The 23,913-nt window shown below is 44.0% G+C and overlaps 1 protein-coding gene across 1 annotated transcript in view; it reads right to left on the bottom strand.

Moving 5' to 3' along the window:
• Positions 1 to 21,688, bottom strand: part of LOC124788282 (prolactin-releasing peptide receptor-like) — a 423,591-nt gene extending 401,903 nt beyond the window's left edge. Inside the window, exon 1 of the mRNA XM_047255511.1 lies at positions 19,003 to 21,688. Within this exon, the coding sequence (XP_047111467.1) occupies positions 19,003 to 20,229 (1,227 nt within the window). The 5' untranslated portion in view covers positions 20,230 to 21,688. The remainder of the gene's footprint in view (positions 1 to 19,002) is intronic.
• Between the last annotated feature and the right edge of the window lie 2,225 nt (positions 21,689 to 23,913).

The raw sequence follows: 23,913 nt of genomic DNA, 5'->3' as shown, positions 1-23,913 counted from the left end.
ACGGAACTGGAGGTGGGAGCAAACTGCAGAAACAACGGATATGCTACTGGAATTCCCACATTCCGTTAGTATGGGTAATATACCCATCCTGCTAATTTCCATGCACACAAAGGGAATCATTGTAGATAATAGGCACAGTGACTATAGCCTTACAAATAATGCCAAATAATTCGAATAAATAACAAAATATAACAGAAAAAAGTTTTGTCTTTCAAGGTATTTCGAACCGTTACTATAAATTCACCATGCTTCCCAGCCCTTCCCGTTCACCATCACACTATCAGTGATATGTTAAACAGATTGCTTGCAATTATACCTACATCAGATTTGTATATATGTCTAATAACTGTCACTCTACGCCTTTTTTTGTTCACAGTGTTGTAGGCTTACTTACGTTTCTTAATATGATTACTGTACATGAACAGAGAAGCGTATGTTATAAAAAAAGTGTAATTTAACTGAATGATTCTCACATATTTATTATTTTTAATGTGAATAGTATGCGTTGTTTTATTGTTTGGTTAGTGTTTATAAAGCAGATGTTACGCCATTTCGGGATAGGACAGTCAGCTAGAAACGAAGCTTCATTTTCGGATATCTTAAGCCTCATGCTATTGCTTGTCAAAAAGATTTCGACACTCTTGAAAGTGTTTCACGAAGTGGTATATTGTGTTTCAGTACCTGTGCCGAGCCCGAATCTCGTCCGACACAGAGCGGAATGAAACATCACTGTTTCGATACAATTAGTCCGTTCCAAGCACAGGTGGACTGAAACAGCCTTATTTTGAAAATACGATACAGTTTCTGTGTCTGGCTCGAGATCGAATCTGGTCCGGATATTCGAGACAGGGGCGGAATGAAACACCACTGTTTCGAAACAGTGAACCACAGCCGTTCCGAAACACTGAAACAGTTCCACGGATCGATACACCGTATCGAAACATAGAAACAGTGGCCAAGTCTAGTTCAGTGTTTTGCATACAGTGTTCAAAATATGTATGTGTGATTATAGATGTATGTGTGAGTATAGAAAGTACCTACACGTGCAGATGTTGAAGTTGATACCTCCATAACTTTACTTGATGATCTAAAGATTGCAATAGCTGAAACCGGTAATAGTGAAATGTAAAATTTTGTGTGATCAAGACGGAGTTTACGGAGATAGTTCTTTATTATACAGCTATCAGTTTCGGTGATTCAGTACACCATATTCAGGCCGTAATTGATGTTCAGGGGGCCTGAAGATGGCGTATTGAATCACTGATAGCTATACAATAAATAATACCGAGAGGACGGCTGGAGATGTTCCATTTTATTAAATAAGTTAACGGCCCAAAACTTCAAACCTTCAATCAGTGTCAATATGATTTACTCACATTGTCTCATTTTAAAATATTATTTCTTGGGTAATTACGATAGAGAAAAGTGAAACCTCTTTATTAAATATTTTACTTAAACTGCTGAGTGAAACTGAATGCAAGTGAACCTACTTTCTGTTTACTTAGCTTATTCTTATCATGTCAACACTGACCCACAGTATTCTAGCGCAACGCAATCTGACTGCTCAAAAAAGCCTGACTTCAAATAATTAATTCAAAAGAATGGCCCCGACCAAAGAGAAATCTCAACAATAACCTATACATTTCATTAAGCACTTACCCCACAAAAATCTTCATTACGCGAACTACTGCAATACAGCGAGGGTCAATACTGCAAGCTAAATAAAAGATTCTAACTACTAAAGCCACTAACTACTAATAGGAATGTGGTTAGCAAAGGAAAGATTTTGTTGCAAACCAAATAATGTCTTTTTTTACCTTAATAATGTGACATCCAGTTCAGACACAAACATAACTCATCATTGACATCTAGTACAAAGGAATATAATCATGAATAACATTCAGTCTCCAAGTCGATCATGTGCAGATCGTTAGAGTGCGCTAACACTTCAGACCTCTACCCTCCATCAGTGCTAACTTCTCACATCTAACATCCGTCACTGCTGACCATTCACCTCCAACTGCTCAACAGTACCGGGTGATGAAAAAGTCAGCATAAATTTGAAAACTGAATAAATCACGGAATAATGTACGAATTGACACACATGCTTGGAATGGCATGGGGTTTTATTAGAACCAAAAAAATACAAAAGTTCAAAAAATGTCCGACAGATGGCGCTTCATCTGATCAGAATAGCAATAATTAGCATAACAAAGTAAGACAAAGCAAAGATGATGTTCTTTACAGGAAATGCTCAACATGTCCGCCATCATTCCTCAACAACAGCTGTAGCCGAGGAATAATGTTGTAAACAGCATTGTAAAGCATGTCCCGAGTTATGGTGAGGCATTGGCGTCGGATGTTGTCTTTCAGCATACCTAGAGATGTCGGTCGATCACGATACACTTGCGACTTCAGGTAACCCCAAAGCCAATAATCGCACGGACTGAGGTCTAGGGACCTGGGAGGCCAAACTTGACGAAAGTGGCGGCTGAGCACACGATCATCACCAAACGACGCGCGCAAGAGATCTTTCACGCGTCTAGCAATATGGGTTGAAGCGCCTGGTTCTAATAAAACCCCATGTCATTCCAAGCATGTGTGTCAGTTTTTATCTCTCTATCCACATTATTCCGTGGTTTATTAAGTTTTCAAATTTATACTGACTTTTTGATCACCTGCTACTTCCATCACTGCTGGCGGCTAACTTCCAACTGCCAACACTACTGGCGATTAACTTCCAACAACGAGCCCAACCAGCCACAGAGTCTCTTACAAAGAAAGCGCAGTCAGAGATCCATTGCAAAGCGCTGCCAACACAGAAGCAGCCCACTTACAAAATGTACTGTACGTGTGAAACCCTAGTCCGATGTAAGAGAGGGTTTGATGGTCCTATCAGATCAGATTAAATAAACAAATAAAAATATTTTGGGTGTCCTGTCTTAGTTATCTCATCATGTATCAGCGGAATTATTTGAACTCTAATACAAGGCCTGATGAAAACCATCACTCAAAAAAGTTTTCTGCAATGTTCATAACGACAACAAATTGGTCTCAGTTTGGAATACACTTTTATTCAATGAGCGGATAGTGCAATGCTGGTAAAAGAGATTTCTATGGCCACTCTACAGTGTAGCACAATCTCGACGCAGATTTGCACAGTTTTAGATGAATCCGACTAACAGTTGTACTCGCGTCTGTATTTAACGGAAACACAGGTTCAGTTGGTTTTTTTTTCGTCCAGCGAGCGCTCTGGAAGCTGTTGCATAACGCACGTCAACTGCCAGCAACAGGTGTTGGCAGCGGAGCGCGTCCCATACAACAGACTGGAACCGCCCGCTGTTGCAGGCAGTGTGCTGCCCGTCCTCGTGAGCAGCGTAGGCGGCCACACGAAACTCGGCTTACGGGCGTTATCGGCTCCGTGGTGACTGTCTCACTAAGTGCACACACACACACACACACACACACACACACACACACACACAGCGACCGGTGGGTTATCGCCTGCCCCTGATATGCTAAACTGCAGAGTAGGTCACACTGATGAGATATGAAGATGGCGTCACTAGGTACGGTGTTCGACTAAAGCAGCACACTGAGCTAGAGAGAGAGAGAGAGAGGGGGGGGGGGGGGGGGGGACTGCAGCCAGGGGCCGCATTTACGCGGACGCGGTAGACGCCTATGCTGTGGCCTAGGGGCGACTCCATAGACACTCCCCATCACATATTTTTTAAATAAAAAGTCTCAGTTTTGAAACTTCCTGGCAGATTAAAATGTGCGGCTGGTCCCGGCGGAGGTTCGAGTCCTCCCTCGGGCATGGGTGGGTGTGTTTGTCCTTAGGATAATTTAGGTTAAGTAGTGTGTAAGCTTAGGGACTGATGACCTTAGCAGTTAAGTCCCATAAAATTTCACGCACATTTGAACATTTTTTTTGCAGATTAAAACTGTGTGCCAGACCGACACTCGAACTCGGGATGTTTGCTTTTTGCGGGCAAGTGCTCTACCATCTAAGCTTCTATGAAGTCTGGAAGGTAGGAGACGAGGTACTGGCGGAATTAAAACTGTGAGGACGGGTCGTAAGTCGTGTTTGGGTAGCTCAGATGGGAGAGCATTTGCCCCCGGAAAGGAAAGGTCCCGGCGAGTTCGAGTTTCGGTCCGGACACAGTTTTAATCTGCCACGAAGTTTCATCTCAGCGCACACTCCGCTGAAGAGTGAAAATTTCATTCTGGAGTCTCTGATTTAATACTGTAGTGTGGCCATCTTACAATCTGAAAATATTGGTTTTTATGTACTTATTCGTAAGAAATTTTTGGTGGGCAGCTGAAATGAATTAAATGAATTTTTATCTCTCGAAATTCGCGCTGCCTCCCGTCAAATTCCCGGTGGCACTCAGTGGGACGCGTGGCACTTCATTTGGCAGAAGAATGGTCAGCGGAAATTTGGGAGCTTTCTCTGTATCTCATTTCATCCAAACTAGGCCCCACAAAATGCCAAAGGTTTTTTCCCTTAATAATGTAATCTTTCATTTATAACCACGAACAGGACGGAACTGACGTTGATCAAAAACCTGACTCGAACCTCCCGATTAGCAGACAAGCTCAATATTTTGTTTCACTCAGTACCGAAAGTTGTATTTTAAAACTAAATTCAGAGTGTAGCTTCTATAATATGATGTGTAGGTGGATACCAATTAGCCAATAAAATTATTTAAAACTTCCATTTTAAGGGTGATTACTTGGAAAAACATTGTGTTTGAAATAAAAACAGGTAAAATTTGGATGTTACTATGCACATTGTTGGAAAAGGCGGGATTGGATGGTTATTTAATAGAATTGGCGATAAAGTTTGGTGAATGCACGGTAGTTGTGAAGGTTTGTTGTAAGACACAGGAAAGTTTAAAAACAAGTACAGGATTAAGGCAAGGATGTCCTGTGCCTCCAACTTTGAGTTATATTTAGAAGTTGTCCTTGGTTACTGGAATAAACAATGCATAAGTTGGATGTGAGAGTTCAGCAACTAAGTTTGCTTTCATCACTGTTTGCCAACGATCAAGTACTTGTGGCTTCAGATAAGAATGCTGTCTTGTATTACAACAGAAAGTTGATGGATACTTATAAACAATAAGGATTAACAGTCGATGTGGATAAAACAAAATATCTTGTTGTTAAAACTAGGCACGGGGAGGATTTGGATTTTGAGTTTCGCCGGGTAAGAAACGTGGGAGTTTTCAAGCATCTAAGTTCGAGTATCTGGGTTCGCTAATCGATAACACTGAACAGTGTGATGTGGACACACCCCCACAGGATAAGTCGAGCGAGGGTGGCTATCAGATCATTAACTGGTATCTTTTGGAGCCGGCACATATCCAGATGAACAAAGAAAGTAGTTTTAAGTGCTGTGGTTGAAAGCATTCTGACATATGGCTCAGAGTGTCGGAGAATGAACGAGAGACAAAGAGCGCGAATCGACGTTGTCGAGATAAACGATTTACGGTGGAGTGTCAGAGCGAATGAGGATGGCACCACTTCACTTCGGACGGACGCAACAATCCGTTTGGTGCACATACCGGCAGAATTTCACGATGATTCTGTGTGAAACAAGAATTTTACTGATCGCGTACTTCAGCTTTGGAGTACATTTCAATTTGCTGCTCCATTTACTCGCACACAGTGATGCACCTGTTATGCGTACCGCAGCAGAACCCTGTCTGGTGGAAGCCCGGAACACGTGCTCTCTCATGACAAAGCGGCACTCTTGTTGTGTAATGGTCCTAGTGCGGAAGGACTTGCGTAACTTACGTTCTGAAGTCTCCGCGTACATGATGTTACTCTTAAATTTGAATTACTATGTTTTTGATTGACATTTTTGTTCGTTTTAAAAAGGATCGTTTTTCATAGCGACTTCAGTAAATCGTGGTGAATATTACTATGATTTCAATTATTTATTCTGATCTGTTAATACACCGCGTTACAGGCTTTCAATTCGTAAACTGCTTTAAAATGCTACTTTTTCCAGTTTGTTATGACAAAATATCCCTCGGGAAAAACAGCACTACAGTTTCTGCCTGTGGTGCTATAGACATATCGATATGCCCGTTTTGTCGGGTTATACGAAGCAACTACAGACTGCAGCATAAAGTCAATTCTTTTCTCCATCGTTATCAGAAAAGGAGAGTAGAGTGAGAAGCAGTAACTGCCAGCATTTACAGTTTACAATAACAACTGCGAGAAGCAATAGAATTCCTATGTGTGATAACTGTGACCTTAAGATTATACAAAGATAGCAACTTTGTCGTTCAAAGACAACATTATGAATGAAAATTGTTAATACTGTTACTGCACTAGTATGTGTGGTTGATTTGTGAGTTAGGGGACCAAGATTTGTAGCGAAATCACCATTACAGGAGAGCAACTGATGATTGCTACAACGGGACTCTGAACGAATAAGGCCACTAAAGTAACTGGAAGGGTGGAGAAGGGAGAAACGGAGAGACGGGGCTATAATTCTAGGATGGTCCACAGCAGGTTTAGCCAATATAAATAAAAGTTTATGTGAGTTCCAAGTTGATACACGACTTGCGAAATGAGGTCACTCCGGCAACATGATTGCCAGTTTGGTTGCTTATTTTAGGAGCCTGAGTGGACGCTGTTCCAGTGTTTACCGTCACAGTAATATTTTCAGCGCTCACTCGAAATCGAACCGGGGATCTCCCACTTAGAAATAGTTGGAAAGTGGGCAGTGACACTAAGTTAGTTTTCATTGATGTTGTTCAGAAATATTACATGAGCATTGCATCTTCTTAAAAAAAAATGGTTCAAATGGCTCTGAGCACTATGGGACTTAACATCTGAGGTCATCAGGCCCCTAGAACTTAGAACTACTTAAACCTAACTAACCTAAGGACATCACACACCCATGCCCGAGGCAGGATTCGAACCTGCGACCGCAGCGGTCGCGCGGTTCCAGACTGTAGCACCTAGAACCGCTCGGCCACTCCGGCCGGCGCATCTTCTTAATTAGGTTACAATTAATATGCTTGTGTTTGGAAATAGGTGACAGTTGATGTGCGAAGAGTTAATCTTCTCCAAAACGTTCTGAATTTCTCAAAGAGTTTTCAGCAGAATGGAAAGTATTTATCTTATGATCATTCGGTGTCATTCTAAAGTGACATAATGCCATCTACTCGGGAAGAAATCTTGCATCCAATCACAATATACAGTGGCTACAATGAACGAGCGATACTGTGTTGACTGTTTGACACTCGTTAAATGAACCATGAACCATGGACCTTGCCGTTGGTGGGGAGGCTTGCGTGCCTCAGCGATACAGATAGCCGTACCGTAGGTGCAACCACAACGGAGGGGTATCTGTTGAGAGGCCAGACAAACGTGTGGTTCCTGAAGAGGGGCAGCAGCCTTTTCAGTAGTTGCAAGGGCAACAGTCTGGATGATTGACTGATCTGGCCTTGTAACAATAACCAAAACGGCCTTGCTGTGCTGGTACTGCGAACGGCTGAAAGCAAGGGGAAACTACAGCCGTAATTTTTCCCGAGGGCATGCAGCTTTACTGTATGATTACATGATGATGGCGTCCTCTTGGGTAAAATATTCCGGAGGTAAAATAGTCCCCCATTCGGATCTCCGGGCGGGGACTACTCAAGAGGATGTCGTTATCAGGAGAAAGAAAACGCGTTCTACGGATCGGAGCGTGGAATGTCAGATCCCTTAATCGGGCAGGTAGGATAGAAAATTTAAAAAGGGAAATGGATAGGTTGAAGTTAGATATAGTGGGAATTAGTGAAGTTCGGTGGCAGGAGGAACAAGACTTCTGGTCAGGTGACTACAGGGTTATAAACATAAAATCAAATAGGGGTAATGCAGGAGTAGGTTTAATAATGAATAGGAAAATAGGAATTCGGGTAAGCTACTACAAACAACATAGTGAACGCATTATTGTGGCCAAGATAGATACGAAGCCCACACCTACTACAGTAGTACAAGTTTATATGCCAACTGGCTCTGCAGATGACGAAGAAATTGAAGAAATGTATGATGAAATAAAAGAAATTATTCAGATTGTGAAGGGAGACGAAAATTTAATAGTCATGGGTGACTGGAATTCGACTGTAGGAAAAGGGGGAGAAGGAAACATAGTAGGTGAATATGGATTGGGGCTAAGAAATGAAAGAGGAAGCCGCCTGGTAGAATTTTGCACAGAGCACAACATAATCATAACTAACACTTGGTTTAAGAATCATGAAAGAAGGTTGTATACATGGAAGAACCCTGGAGATACTAAAAGGTATCAGATAGATTATATAATGGTAAGACAGAGATTTAGGAACCAGGTTTTAAATTGTAAGACATTTCCAGGGGCAGATGTGTACTCTGACCACAATGTATTGGTTATGACCCGTAGATTAAAACTGAAGAAACTGCAAAAAGGTGGGAATTTAAGGAGATGGGACCTGGATAATCTGAAAGAACCAGAGGTTGTACAGAGTTTCAGGAAGAGCATAATGGAACAATTGACAGCAATGGGGGAAAGAAATACAATAGAAGAAGAATGGGTAGCTTTGAGGGATGAAGTAGCGAAGGCAGCAGAGGTTCAAGTAGGTAAAAAGACGAGGGCTAGTAGAAATCCTTGGGTAACAGAAGAAATATTGAATTTAATTGATGAAAGGAGAAAATATAAAAATGCAGTAATTGAAGCAGGCAAAAAGGAATACAAACGTCTCAAAAATGAGATCGACAGGAAGTGCAAAATGGCTAAGCAGGGATGGCTAGAGGACAAATGTAAGGATGTAAAGGCCTATCTCACTAGGGGTAAGATAGATACTGCCTACAGGAAAATTAAAGAGACCTTTGGAGATAAGAGAACGAGTTGTATGAATATCAAGAGCTCAGATGGAAACCCAGTTCTAAGCAAAGAAGGGAAAGCAGAAAGGTGGAAGGAGTATATAGAGGGTCTATGCAAGGGCGATGTACTTGAGGACAATATTATGGAAATGGAAGAGGATGTAGATGAAGATGAAATGGGAGATATGATACTGCGTGAAGAGTTTGACAGAGCACTGAAAGACCTGAGTCGAAACAAGGCCCCCGGAGTAGACAACATTCCATTGGAACTACTGACGGCCTTGGGAGAGCCAGTCCTGACAACACTCTACCATCTGGTGAGCAAGATGTATGAAACAGGCGAAATACCCTGAGACTTCAAGAAAAATATAATAATTCCAATCCCAAAGAAAGCAGGTGTTGACAGATGTGAAAATTACCGAACTATCAGTTTAATAAGTCACAGCTGCAAAATACTAACACGAATTCTTTACAGACGAATGGAAAAACTAGTAGAAGCCAACCTCGGGGAAGATCAGTTTGGATTCCATAGAAACACTGGAACACGTGAGGCAATACTGACCTTACGACTTATCTTAGAAGAAAGATTAAGGAAAGGCAAACCTACGTTTCTAGCATTTGTAGACTTAGAGAAAGCTTTTGACAATGTTGACTGGAACACTCTCTTTCGAATTCTAAAGGTGGCAGGGGTAAAATACAGGGAGCGAAAGGCTATTTACAATTTGTACAGAAACCAGATGGCAGTTATAAGAGTCGAGGGACATGAAAGGGAAGCAGTGGTTGGGAAGGGAGTAAGTCAGGGTTGTAGCCTCTCCCCGATGTTGTTCAATCTGTATATTGAGCAAGCAGTAAAGGAAACAAAAGAAAAATTCAGAGTAGGTATTAAAATTCATGGAGAAGAAATAAAAACTTTGAGGTTCGCCGATGACATTGTAATTCTGTCAGAGACAGCAAAGGACTTGGAAGAGCAGTTGAATGGAATGGACAGTGTCTTGAAAGGAGGATATAAGATGAACATCAACAAAAGCAAAACAAGGATAATGGAATGTAGTCTAATTAAGTCGGGTGATGCTGAGGGAATTAGTTTAGGAAATGAGGCACTTAAAGTAGTAAAGGAGTTTTGCTATTTGGGGAGCAAAATAACTTATGATGGTCGAAGTAGAGAGGATATAAAATGTAGGCTGGCAATGGCAAGGAAAGCGTTTCTGAAGAAGAGAAATTTGTTAACATCGAGTATAGATTTAAGTGTCAGGAAGTCATTTCTGAAGGTATTCGTATGGAGTGTAGCCATGTATGGAAGTGAAACATGGACGATAAATAGTTTGGACAAGAAGAGAATAGAAGCTTTCGAAATGTGGTGCTACAGAAGAATGCTGAAGATTAGATGGGTAGATCACATAACTAATGAGGAAGTATTGAATAGGATTGGGGAGAAGAGAAGTTTGTGGCACAAATTGACCAGAAGAAGGGATCGGTTGGTAGGACATGTTCTGAGGCATCAAGGGATTACCAATTTAGTATTGGAGGGCAGCGTGGAGGGTAAAAATCGTAGAGGGAGACCAACAGATGAATACACTAAGCAGATTCAGAAGGATGTAGGTTGCAGTAGGTACTGGGAGATGAAAAAGCTTGCACAGGATAGAGTAGCATGGAGAGCTGCATCAAACCAGTCTCAGGACTGAAGACCACAACAACAACAACAACAAATACGGTGTTCAGGTCAAAGCCGTTACACTAGGCTGTTTAATCTGTTGGGTAACAAGAACGAACTAGGCTTATACCACCATCGATCCCAAGAACACTGACAACAAGAATGTAAGTTTCCAGATCAGATAAACAATCAAACGAAATCTACATCTGCATATCAGTACACACACACATTTCTGTATCTGACAGAGTGAAAAAAATGTTGATTTCTATGGAGCATCAAGAAAATTGAAATTATAAGGAGCAACACTGCTGCAGTTCAAAGAGCTCCGGTAAATATTTCTTCGACGATGCTGATATGTACCGTAGTCGTTTGGTATATCAATAAGGCGGCAAACAGGAGATGCATTCAGTACTGCCACCAAGTGGACCAATGATTTACATTGCATCAGTATAGCGATTTACGCGTAATAATTTCATCAGGAATCGTGAAGACAAGTGTGATCACAATTTGAAAATTTCTTCGCATTTTCCATATTTTTTGGCTTTTTTGCGGAGGAGGCTGTACAATTTTCTTCCCCACATTAGTGTAATCTATTCGCTTTCAGCAATTCAACATTTTCTCACGTATCAGGGATGGTCGTTTCGTGAGCGAGCGAGACTGTGTTTCGTTTGGAAGTATGACAATGACACTAGGCACAAGAAAAGTTCAGATACAGAGCGGGTTGTACGCTTTCTCCGAATGTTAGTTTCTTCGGTCTCGCTGTGAAGAAATAAATACATAAAGTTTATTTATGTCGCAGCAGTTATTACAATGAATTTCTCCGGCGCCATACCTGCTTTGCGTTTTAATATAAACTTCGTAAATAGTTGGTACTGCTACGGTTTACAGTGCGCTGTGTAGCTTCCATGCACATTTCACTGATGCGTTTTTGCTTGGTGCTGGCTATCCTGCACATATCGCACATAGTTTCGATGACGGTAGTGGAAAAATGTGAATATTTCGTTGCTTGAACCGAAATGTATCTTGTGAAATGAGATATAATTGTTGATTCACTGCACCCCTGGTTATACAGTATTTATGGAATGAAAAGAAATTGGTATGTTAGCGACGAAACGCGGTTTGCTAGTAACATAGGCTGAAATCTCATTCAGTGAAATTTGATAACTTTTCTGCTACCAGTCACGATTTTCGGTTATTTATATTTTTCACGGTGTGTTTCGAGAAATGCTCTCCCGTTTATATGCAGCCAACCGTGGACGAATCTTCTCTGAACAAAAATATTACACTGACGCACTGATTTCCGCATTATTATTAATAAATACTGATCTTTAGAGCTAATCAGAAATTTCTTCCTTTTCAGCAATAGTTTTGAGTCCATTTTCCATTTAGACATAGTACAGCTGGCTGAAGACCCTATTTAAATTCATCAATAAGCCAAATTCATTTTAAATTGGACGTATGACATATTATATTACGGTGCTTGCGAGGGACACAGAAATTAACATCGGTCATTTCTGACAAAGGCCCGTCCCAATTTTTAACTTAAAATATGAACATAATCATATAAGAAAAAAATATTGTGTCATGGTGAATGCTCTTCGGACGATCTCTGTTATATATAAATTAGTCCAGTATTTCGTTTGTACTCTGCACTAAACGGTAAAATTTTGGACACTACTAAGATAGACCCGATTATTTATTCCTTGCTATCGTATTACTCTCGTGTTCGTGCGAACTAAGTTAAATTTTACCCTAAACAATATGATGGTTTCAGTTTCTACAACAAATATTAAAACTTCATTCTTTTTGGTTGAGAACTCATTATCTTATCCGAACACGCAAACTGTAAATATGAAGACACTTATGCTCACTTCTGAAAGCAACCTTCTGTTATTTCACACTTGTTTGAAATATCTTTTTGTTGTTGCTGCTGCTGCTGCTGTTGTATGTATAAACTTGGAATTTACAACAACTATTTACACCGACTTCTTGATGGATATAATCTCTGAATAGTGCAAATCGCGTACATATCGTATGGTTTTCTTAGCTTTCTCAAATGATTGTGAGAAACGGAGAACTGCATTGGTGACTGTAAACTCACAGGTAAAGAAGGGACATACAGAAATGCCATACTCAGATACATTGTAAAATTCTAGTAAGTTGCCAGCATTTGATGAAGGAAAGAAGGTGTTCGTGCACCATTTCAAGAAATTAATGTAAGAATAGAATGGAAGCTATATGGTGAATATTGAAGTACATAATAAAGGTTACGATTCTAGTTTGATGAACAGTACTTCCACAAATGAATTGTAATTGGACTCCACGCAGGGAAAAAATTTCACTGTGCAGAATTAGTGCTATGACCAGATACTGGGAGCATAAGAACTCCAATAAAACATGTGATTACTTATGTTAAAGTAAGCTCCGTTACTAACGCCTTTAGAAAAGCGTTAGCGAAGTGTTCGAAACATCAGTACTTCTAATACGCTGCTGGTGTCAACACATGCCCCAAGAAAATTCTGTTCACAAAAGTCTCACAGAAATATGTCTTATGTTTTCCGGGCAGAAACGAGTTTCCACAGCGTTATAAACTGCCAAAATGGCTTACCACTAAGTCTTCTTTAGTCCACCAAGCCTTTATGAGAAGTCAAAGCCACCAAGTGTCCGCCAGCTGTGTACTTTACCACGCCTTCCAACGATGTGACAGAAGAGTGCGGACAGACGGCACGTACCTTTAAATCAGAAGTACCAGCCAGTCGTAGAGCGGCCTGTCAACTTTCCTATTACTTTTTAATATTTGTTTGTATCAAATCGTGGCCTTCATGCCTCAGTCAGACTTGACTTCATCGAAAAACTATTTCCCTATTCTAAATGTTAAACTATTGATATATTACTTCAATTATTTCGATCCTGAGACAGAATTTGGCGCGCTGGCTTTTCTAGTCACTCCCTGGGATTACCGTCAGATGTCGTTGCTGCTCATGGAAGCCCACCTGCACCGGCGTTCTGGCCCGGAGGTGTTTGCTCTGCAAGTGGCACGGCTAGGCGCTCGCAGCACCCACGCTATCCAGCACAGAAAACCCATCGCATAGTACCTAGTTTCTTTAATATATTTTAGTGACAAGAGGACCCTATCATTACAAGGTACACCAATATGATCAGTACAATTTTTTTGTGATTTTCGTGGCAACTTGTTAATGTATTGCGTTTTGGTTTGTGCCTCCGGACCTTTCACCGACGTTTGTGTGCAGAACGACATCACGAAACCACCAAGCGCTGCTGTAATGCGTATCTGTTTATTGACAACCATTTTGGATTCAAAATGGTTCAAATGGCTCTGAGCACTGTGGGACTTAACATCTGAGGTCATCAGTCACCTAGACTTAGAACTACTTAAACCCAACTAACCGAAGGACATCACACACATCCATGCCCGAGGCAAGATTCGAACCTGCGACCGTAGGAGCAGCGCGGTTCCGGACTGAAGCGCCTAGAACCAATCGGCCTCAACGGCCGGCAACCATTTTGGGTCAACTGACTATCTGCAAGTGAGGACTATCATTATATCACGTTAAAAGGAAGGTTTCTTGTCTTCAAGAACACAATTGTCATCAACTGCAGCATAATAATAACTTACTTCACTGCAATGAATCTTCATGTAATGGTATTTCTGACCTGAAGATGGTCGGTTGACAGTTTGTTGGTCAATAAATTCACATTACAATAGTATGGATGGTGGACAAGCAGAATAATGGGAGAAGCTTCATTTTTTTCAATCAAAATTTTTTACTTTTTCAGTTTGCGTTCTCTGTACCGAGTAAATGCGTTTAGTGAAGAGCGGTGACCGGACTTGGACTAATAAGGTACTGGATGCTACCGGATGCCACCACCAACCCACTCCTTGTTCACGTGGACACTTACTACACAGTCAGTAATAATGATGGGGTGACGCATCGGTAAAGCGTCGCTGACGGAGTTCCGCTTCTAAAGTACGCTTAAGTAACCTATCAGAGGGCTCCAGACAGTCACGTGGAGCGCAGGGCGGACTGGCCAGAGCAGGTACAGACATCGGTCTGTCTTAGCAGCCAGCCCTCGACCCATGCTGACGTGGCTTCCCATCCCTGCCTTGGGAACATTCCCCTCAGTCCGTTGGTGGACTCCACGGCGCCACAGTGGAAATTTTTCTCAATAAATCTGTCGCACTGGTCAGCTTCTGAAAATTACCCTATTGTCCTTATTCAGTAATCTCATACACTCCAGGATGCCCACTTCCCACAGTAGCTTTTGGTGATTTTGTGATGCCGTTTTTTATTTAGGATGGCCCGTACGTCTGTAGCATTTTCCCACAAGTTCAATAAACATAACAGATATACAAAACAGAGACTTCCGTCATCGATAATATATTCTCCTTCGCTACTTGTAACAGTCTGCTAAAGCTAGGGTAACTTTTCTACATCTACATATATATACTCCACTAGCTACCAAGCGGTGTGTGGCGGAGGGCACAATTCGCACCAAAGTCATATTCCCCCCCTATGTTCCATTCGCGGATCGCACGAGGGAAAAACGACTGTCTGAACGCGTCAGTACGAGCTCTAATTACCCTTATCTTTGAGTGGTGATCATTGAGCGATTGAAATTTAGTGGTAATAATATATGCTCTACATCCTCGGCGAAGATCGGAATTCGGAATCTAGTGAGCAGCCCCTTCCGTTCAGCGCCCCGTCTATCTGCAAGTGTATGCCACTTCAAACTTTCTATGAGATTTGTAACGCTCTCGCGATGGCTAAATGTACCAGTCACGAGTCTTGCTGTTCTTCTTTGGATCTGCTCAATCTCTTAAATGAGACCCAACTGGTCAGGTCCCATACATACGAACAGCAAGACTGGACGAACTAACATATTGTAAGCAATTTCCTTTGTTGAAGGACTGCATCGCTACGGGATTCTACCAATAAACCGCAATCTAGACTTCGCATTGCCCGTTACTTATGTAATCGATCATTCGATTTGAGGTCATTTCGAAGTCTCACACCCAGATACTTGACAGATGTTACCGCTTCCAATGACTAGGCATTTATTTTGTACTCGTTCATTAATGGCGATTTTCGCCTTGTTATACGCAGTAGGTTACACTTACTAATATTGAGAGATAACTGCCAGTCATTACACCACGTATTTATTTTCTGCAAATCCTCATTGATTTGTTCACAACTTTCGTGTGATACTACTTTCCTGTAGACTACAGCATAATCGCAAACAGTCTAATGCCGTTGTCAATACCATCAATCAGATCTTTTATGTAAATCGTATTCCGCGACTGAGGAAATCACGTGATTTTGAGGCGAAGCACTCGTCGATCCACGTTCGTAGCGCATTTTCGTCCTTGAAGGAAGTTCCTTGAATTTTTTTCGACAGAGATCGGAAGAGATGAAAATTTGAGGACGTAAAATCAGGTGAATAAGGTGGGTGCGGAAAAACTTCCCAACCTAACTCTTGTATAGTATTTTTTGTCGGTCTAGCACACTGCGAGGAGGCGTTATCGTGGATTAGCGTCACATCACGCACTCTTCGGACTGATGACCGCAGCAGTTGAGTCCCATAGTGCTCAGAGCCATTTGAACCATTTGAACGCACTCTTCATGGCCACTGTTCTTGGACCGCGCCTGCAAGACGTCTCAGTCGTTGACCATAAACGTCGTAAGTGATGACTTCATTTCGGGAAAACAATTCGTAGATCACCGCACTGTCACTATTCTACCAGATGCATCACATTATGTTTCGTGGACGCTCGCAAGTCTTGTACTGCGGGCTGCTGACTTTTGGGCTCAACCATTTCTTTCTTTTCCTTATGTTACCATAAAGACACCATTTCTCGTCATCAGTTGGTGTTGTTAATGAGCTTATTGATGACGAGCAAGCAGAAATGCACATATAGCCCTCAGCTGATTTTTGTGATTTTGGTTTAGAGCATGTGGACCCATAGACCTTGATTTTTAACCTTCCCAATGCACACAAATGTAACAAGATGGTTCAATGATCAAATTTCGTGACCTTTGCCAGTTCTAGAGTGCAGTGGCCCGGATCATTGTGGATTAATGCGTTTAAACGACTATTAGTCTTCTGTCGCTTTTCGTAGATCGCAGTTTTCGGTGAAATAATTACAACTAATGACAGAGGGATACCAGTGGTCCAACAGTAATTGGCGCAAAGAATATGAAGATTGTGAAGAAGAAAGGTTATGTTTCCAAAGTGAAGTTACAGTGCGACCTCCAGCATGTGAACAGATGAGGGGAAACGCACATGCCAACCAAAGACGCGGAAAACTCGAAGTAATCACTGATTTATGAAAAGAGCAAGGCGTGAACTGTTTTATAATATACAAATATCGCGTATCAAAATAAAATTCTACCATCCTAGATTCCGCTGAAGATGCCTCAAAGTAAAAGGCGAAACGCATCTGGAAGAAATAAAAGATTATGTAGCGAGAAAAGACGGTTTTTATTTACAAACAGAAATTACGATGATTATTTAACGATTTTTCTGTTGTTACCGCTCTCAGTCCGTAGACTGTACGCACCAGCAATGCAGGGTGTCGACTGAAGTTTCCACTACCGTTGCGAACAGCCAATACGTTAACATTATCAGTACTCGCGTTTCTCTTCACGGGACATCCACAGCTGTCATTCATTGTCAATGACATAATCCGCTACAGTTGTAAAAATTATTTATTTCTAAAAAGAAAAACACTACCCGGTTTTGGGACATACGCCCCACCTTCAGGTGCATGTTAAAATGTGAGTCCACAAAGGTTATATACACTACTGGCCATTAAAATTACTACACCAATAAGAAATGCGGATGATAAACGGGTATTCATTGGACAAATATATTATACTAGAACTGACATGTGATTACATTTTCACGCAATTTGGGTGCATAAATCCTGAGAAATCACTACCCAGAACAACCACCTCTGGTCGTAATAACGGCCTTGATACGCCTGGACATTGAGTCAAATAGAGCTTGGATGGAGTGTACAGGTACAGGTACAGCTTCAAAACGATACCACAGTTCATCAAGAGTAGTGACTGACGTATTGTGACGAGCCAGTTGCTCGGCCACCACTGGCCAAACGTTTTCACTTGGTGAGAGATCTGGAGAATGTGCTGGCCAGGGCAGCAGTCGAGCATTTTCTGTATCCAGAAAGGCCCGTTCAAGACCTGCAACATGCAGTCGTGCATTATCCTGCTGAAATGTAGTGTTTCGCAGGGATCGAATGAAGGGTAGAGCAACGGGTCGTAACACATCTGAAATGTAACGTCCACTGTTCAAAGTGCCGTCAATGCAAACAAGAGGTGACCGAGACGTATAACCAATGGCACCCCATACCATCACGGCGGGTGATACGCAAGTATGGCGATGACTAATACACGCTTCCAATGTGCGTTCACCGTGATGTCGCCAAACACGGATGCGACCATCACGATGCTGTAAACAGAACCTGGATTCATCCGAAAAAATGACGTTTTACCATTCGTGCACCAAGGTTCATCGTTGAGTACACCATCACAGACGCTCTTGTCTGTGATGCAGCGTCAAGGGTAACCGCAGCCATGGTCTCCGAGCTGATAGTCCATGCTGCTGCAAACGTCGTCGAACCGTTCGTGTAAACGTCCTCATCTGTTGACTCAGGGATCGAGACGTGGCTGCACGATCCGTTACAGCCATGCAGGTAAGATGCCTGTCGTCTCGACTGCTAGTGATACGAGGCCGTTGGAATCCAGCACTGGGTTCCGTATTAGCCTCCAGAACCCACCGATGCCATACTCTGCTAACAGTCATTGGATCTCGAGCAACGCGAGCAGCAATGTCGCGATACGATAAACCGCAATCGCATAGGCTACAATCGGACCTTTATCAAACTCAGATACGTGATGGTACGCATTTCTCCTCCTTACACGAGGCATCACAACAACGTTTCACCAGGCGACGCCGATCAACTGCTGTTTGTGTATGAGAAATCGGTTGGAAACTTTCTTCATGTCAGCACGTTGTAGGTGTCGCCACCGGCTCCGACTTGTGTGAATACTCTGAAAATCTAATCATTTGCATATCACAGCATCTTCTTCCTGTCGGTTAAATTTCGCGTCTATAGCACGTCATCTTCATGGTGTAGCAATTTTAATGGCCAGTAGTGTAAGTAGGACTAAAATTTGTGAAAATGCGTCCCTGGTACGTTACATCACAGGATATCATGTACCAGGCATGCACTAGTTTGAAATATTGTAATCTATTTGAACTTTAGTTATGTATCGTTTGTGTAGTGACATTTTAATGCACACCTGAAGATGGGACACACGACGCGAAACCGGGCGGTGCTTTTCTTTTTAGAAATAAATAATTTTTACATATGTAGTGGATTTTATGATCGACATTATAAGTAAACAGATATTTGCCCTGAGGCAGCACGGAAAATTAAGGTTTCTCACCTAAGTGCAGGAGACTTCTTCGGTGCCGCCGGAGCTGACGCCAGAGAGGTGGACTTGGTCGTCAGCGACAGTGTAGACCGCAGCTGGGACGGGAGCGGGTGTCTCGGCGTCTGCGGCAACGACGTCCGGCAGGTGTTGGCCGGGGCAGGTGGACGTCTGCAGCAGCGTCTGCGCCGACTGGCCCGCCGTCGACGTAGTGCCGCTGGAGGCGGCGGCCAGGCGCCGGCGGCAGCACGGCACCAGCTGCTTCAGCTCCTTGCGGAAGTTGTCGTTGAGCCAGGCGTACAGCAGCGGGTTGTAGCAGACCGAGCTCATGGCGAGCGCGTGCGCCAGGAAGAAGCACAGCGTGAAGTAGTGCCAGCGCTCCGCGCCCTCGTCCAGGTCGGCGACCATGTTGACGGCGTTGAGCGGCAGCCAGCAGGCGGCGAACACCAGCACCATGGCGACGAGCAGCCGGTTGGTGCGGCGCTTGCGCTCGCGCTCGGTCGCCTCGCGGCGCGAGCTCTTGGCACCGGGCCGCGCGCGGCTCTGGCGAGCCAGGCAGAGCGCGATGAGGCCGTAGCAGCAGGCGATCACCGACAGCGGCAGCACGAACTGCAGGCAGAACGTGGCCAGCAGGAAGGCGCGCCGGCCCGCCTCCGACGGCCACGCCTCGTTGCACACGCTGACGCCCTCCACCTCGCCGGTGGCCATGTACACGCCGTACGGCAGCGTCGCCAGCAGCGAGAACACCACCACGCCGCCCTCCACCGCGAGGCAGTGCGACGGCGGCATGCGCGGCCGGAACGGGTGCACGATCACGTAGAAGCGGTCGACGGCGATCGCGGTCAGCGTCAGCGCCGTGACGTAGACGCTGAAGCACTGCGAGAAGGCGACGGCGTGGCAGAGCGCGCCGCCGAACACCCAGCCGCCCAGGAAGGTGTAGAGCGGCGTGAAGGGCAGGCAGAGCGCGCACAGCAGCACGTCGGCGAGCGCCAGCGCGCAGATGTACAGGTTGGTGACGGTGCGCATGGCGCGGTTGCGGTACACCGTGTAGCACACCAGCAGGTTCCCCGGCGTGCCCAGCGCGAAGATGACGCAGTAGACCACCCCGAACACAGCCTGGACGGCGCGCGTCTGCATCACGTCGTGCCGGAGGTACGCCCACGTGCCGTTCTCTGCCGTCGAAACGTTCTCACTGTTGGCGTCTCCAAACTGGTGGTGTTTGTCGAACAAGGCGTCCTCCATCTTGATCGTCACCTCTGTTTCCTCGACACAAAAATCAACTTCCCCGTAGTTATCTCGCTTCAAATTCCTCCGACAGAACTCACACGCCGAATTACCTAATCTCTGTGCATTGGTAGCTACTACTAGTAGAAGACGGCTACAGGAGATCCGTTCCGCTGATATGGCCGATTATATACGCTGCCAGTGATTTTCATATCCTTCCATCGTTCTACAGAGCACTTAACCCATTATATCGCCCATTCTACAGGCTGCCCTTGACTCTCATATCCTTTAGCGTTCTCCAGAACATTTAATCCAGTATCTTAACAAGTTTTTCTAGAAAGTAGTAGTAACCTGACACCATCACCATTCGTCAGTGGCACTCACAGATACAAACCATAGAAGAATCGTCATTAACTTGCATATATTGCAATTAAAAATATGCCCAATTTACTGATTTTGTTTCACTCCTGCACCAGTTCTAGACCTAGCTCATAACAATCCAAGTCAATGCAGAAAATCACTCACTCATCAAACGTGGAGAACAGCAAGTGATTGAAGCTGTTCTGGCACCTTCGTACAACAATGGGAATGACAGAGTCCGCTCCTCCACCAGGTCTTTTAAGCAATGCCCACCCACATAAAAATGAGTATCAACACCAGCATTTAATACATGGCAGTAAATTTCAACGTTAACTTAAATGATCACTAAACCAAAGTAATTAACTGATCACACTGATCAATTACTGCCACGTATCTGACAGAAATGATCACTCCGAGGCTAACAGCATTTTTCCTTGCCACATTCTCTACTACATCCGTCTTCTCAATTAATTACCGCGATAGGTCCTCTGATAGCAACGAAGGTCTGTATTAGCTAACACCTGGTATAATTAGCGCTAAATGCGCCAGCACTTGTCAATGGCCTATAGAGTAAGCCGAAAATGCAGGTCGAAATATGTTTAATTCGTCCTCTCACTTCAACATATGCAAAACGTACCTTTTTGCCAAAATGTAGGTATATGACTGCTTCATGTTTACCAGATTAGATTGTGAACTCGCTCGATTTTTTGACGATGTATAATGCAACAGCCAGAACGTTATTTATTTCGCTCCGAGACTTGAAACTGTCTGTCCCATGGAGCAGTCTGGTTCGTACGACAGAGGAAAAAAATGTGTTGTTACTTTGCTGAATCTGCTACGTAAATATCACTGAGAGGTGTTTCATCAGAAGCGGATGAGAGCTGAGTAAAGCCGCTGCAACCATTGGAACGTCGGCAGTCTTATTTATTACAAACATACCAGCTGTCTTGGCGACGCAGCTGTCGGATACGTGCAGTAGAAAAACAATTCGCCAGTTTGTTGATTCTGTTGCCTAATTGCCCCGCTGAGAGGCGACTCATCAGAAGCGAGGAAGATGAGTGGCGCTGCTGGAGTACCCACGGACGCCTAGAGGCCCTCGCGCTCGGCCGAGCAGAGTCCGCGCAGCGTGGTGACGCGTTCCGATGGCGACGCCGACGCCGCCGCCGGCAGACAAGGCGGCCGGCACCGCCACAGCCCGCGGCGATCGGCAACTGTCCGCCAGCGGCGCCAGTGCGCGTGCGCTGACTCCTCTTGTCGCGCCTGCCCGCGTAATTATGTTGACGTGTTTTATTCTTAGACGCGGCGCCAAGGGTAAAGTGGAGAGACGTGGCGCGGCGCTCGTAACGCCTGATGAAGACTGCGAGAGCCAGTGGGGCCGGCGCCAAATTGAACAGCCGTCCGAGCGAGTAACGGCGCCGGCCCGCTGCACAAACGAGCCGCCCGTGACGCGCACACGTCGACTGCGTCACCGGCGTCGGAATTCTCGAGGTCTGCTACACGGCTCCCGGCTGTGCTCAATTGTCTGTGAAACGTTTCGGAGCGAGCGGGCGCCGTTTAACGTCTCACCTGTCTGACGGACACTAACAGTGGATAAAATTCTCTCGGTGTACTCGAGTCGTTAAATAGAAATACTGCCTCGAGCTTCCAACGACACCGTCCGCCGTCATAGTCATGACCTGATTGACTAACTAACTCCCTATTGGTATTTTATACAAGGTGTTTCACAGTTCGTGTTACGCTATTCTAGAGGTTATAGAGGGGACTCAGTAGATCAACCTTTGCGTGGGAACCCATGACCGGAAACAGTTATTTTCCATGTTACAACAAAAACAAGCAATGCAGATTTCACTCATGTTTACTGTGATATTACAACAGCTGTTCAATATGACCATCAACAAGTTCGGTGCACACAGTGTATCTGCCAATAAGTTTGTATAAAGTCCGTCCAACATGCATACTGAATGGTTAATCACTGCTCCTGCAGCCATGATCTGTGCAATTAATATTCCTCCGACTGCACATGGGTCTCGTAAACAAGACTCTTCATGTAGCCCTACAAAAAAAGTCCAAAGAAGTTAAATCTGGGGATCTTGGTGGCCAGTCATGCGGGTCCACCTTGACTGACCCACCTGTCCTCATTCAGAACATTCCGATGGTTTCGGGTGTCAACTGCAAAATGTAGTGCTCGCCATCATGCTGGAATCACAACTCGTGCCGCGTGTTCAATGGCACATCTCCCAAAATCCGCGCCACAAGTTGCAGGAAGATAAGTTACCTGGCACTCATTAGATGGAGAGGAAGGATGTATGACGCAATCACACGATCACAGCAGATACCTGCCCAGACAATGATTCCGAAGAGGTGTGCTGAAATTTTTGCCTGTACTTGCCTTTGGGGTTTTGTTGATTCCAGATGTTGCTATTTCGAGGGTTCAAAACACCTTCCCTGATGAAATGCGCTACATCGATGAACAAAATTCGTCTTGTAAACTGAGGAAAATCTATACAACGGTGTAAAAATCAAGTAGGCCCTAAGAAATTAACACGCTGCACAAAATCCGACGGAGCATTGCGTGTACCTTCTGAGGATGATGCAGGTGGAGTTGCTGTTCGTGCAGAACACGCCAGACAGACGAGTGAGATACATGCAGATCACATGCAATGACTCGAGTACTCGTCGATGAGTTATCTTCAACTAGACGAAGCACCTCCAGTACGACATTGCGCCACCTCCGTGGGGCACCAGGTTTGGTCTATGGCTTGTGAATTTCCCACTTTCCCGCAACCATTTTTGGAATCACGTGATTAGGAAAGTACTCGTGGTACAGACTTTGAGCTTCCCTTTCGTAAATTAACAACATATCGGTGTAGTCTGCGAACGTGAACTCAGTCATCCATATACTGCAGTACTACTCACCGTAATGTCAAAGGACGCATCGCCAGGAAGGATGAAAACAAGGCAGATGGAAACAGAGGTCATCACGTGACGTCGGGTCATCGCACCATTCATGAACGTGAGTAGCCTACCATAACAGGAAAGCAACCGTTTCTGGACATGGGTCTCTATGTAAAACCTGATCCCCTCTCATACTCTAGAAATGTGTAACATGAATTGTGAAACACTGTTTATGTAACTGCTGCTTAAATTATGTCGTAATGACATATATTATTCAGTCACAAGAAAGTGTGTTGGCACCCGTGTTGTTCGTCGGTATGCATGCAAAAACATGCGTATGTAGTATATTCCAAAACGCCGCGCATAAAAACGTGTTTTTCGGTGCTCATACCGCGAGTTCTATTGGTGGTAAAAAGATAGGGCTAAGTGTTTCCGATATCCCTCTGG

Source organism: Schistocerca piceifrons, chromosome 3, assembly GCF_021461385.2.
Source record: "Schistocerca piceifrons isolate TAMUIC-IGC-003096 chromosome 3, iqSchPice1.1, whole genome shotgun sequence".
NCBI classification, from domain to species: domain Eukaryota; kingdom Metazoa; phylum Arthropoda; class Insecta; order Orthoptera; family Acrididae; genus Schistocerca; species Schistocerca piceifrons.
This window is presented reverse-complemented; position numbering and strand designations above follow the sequence as displayed.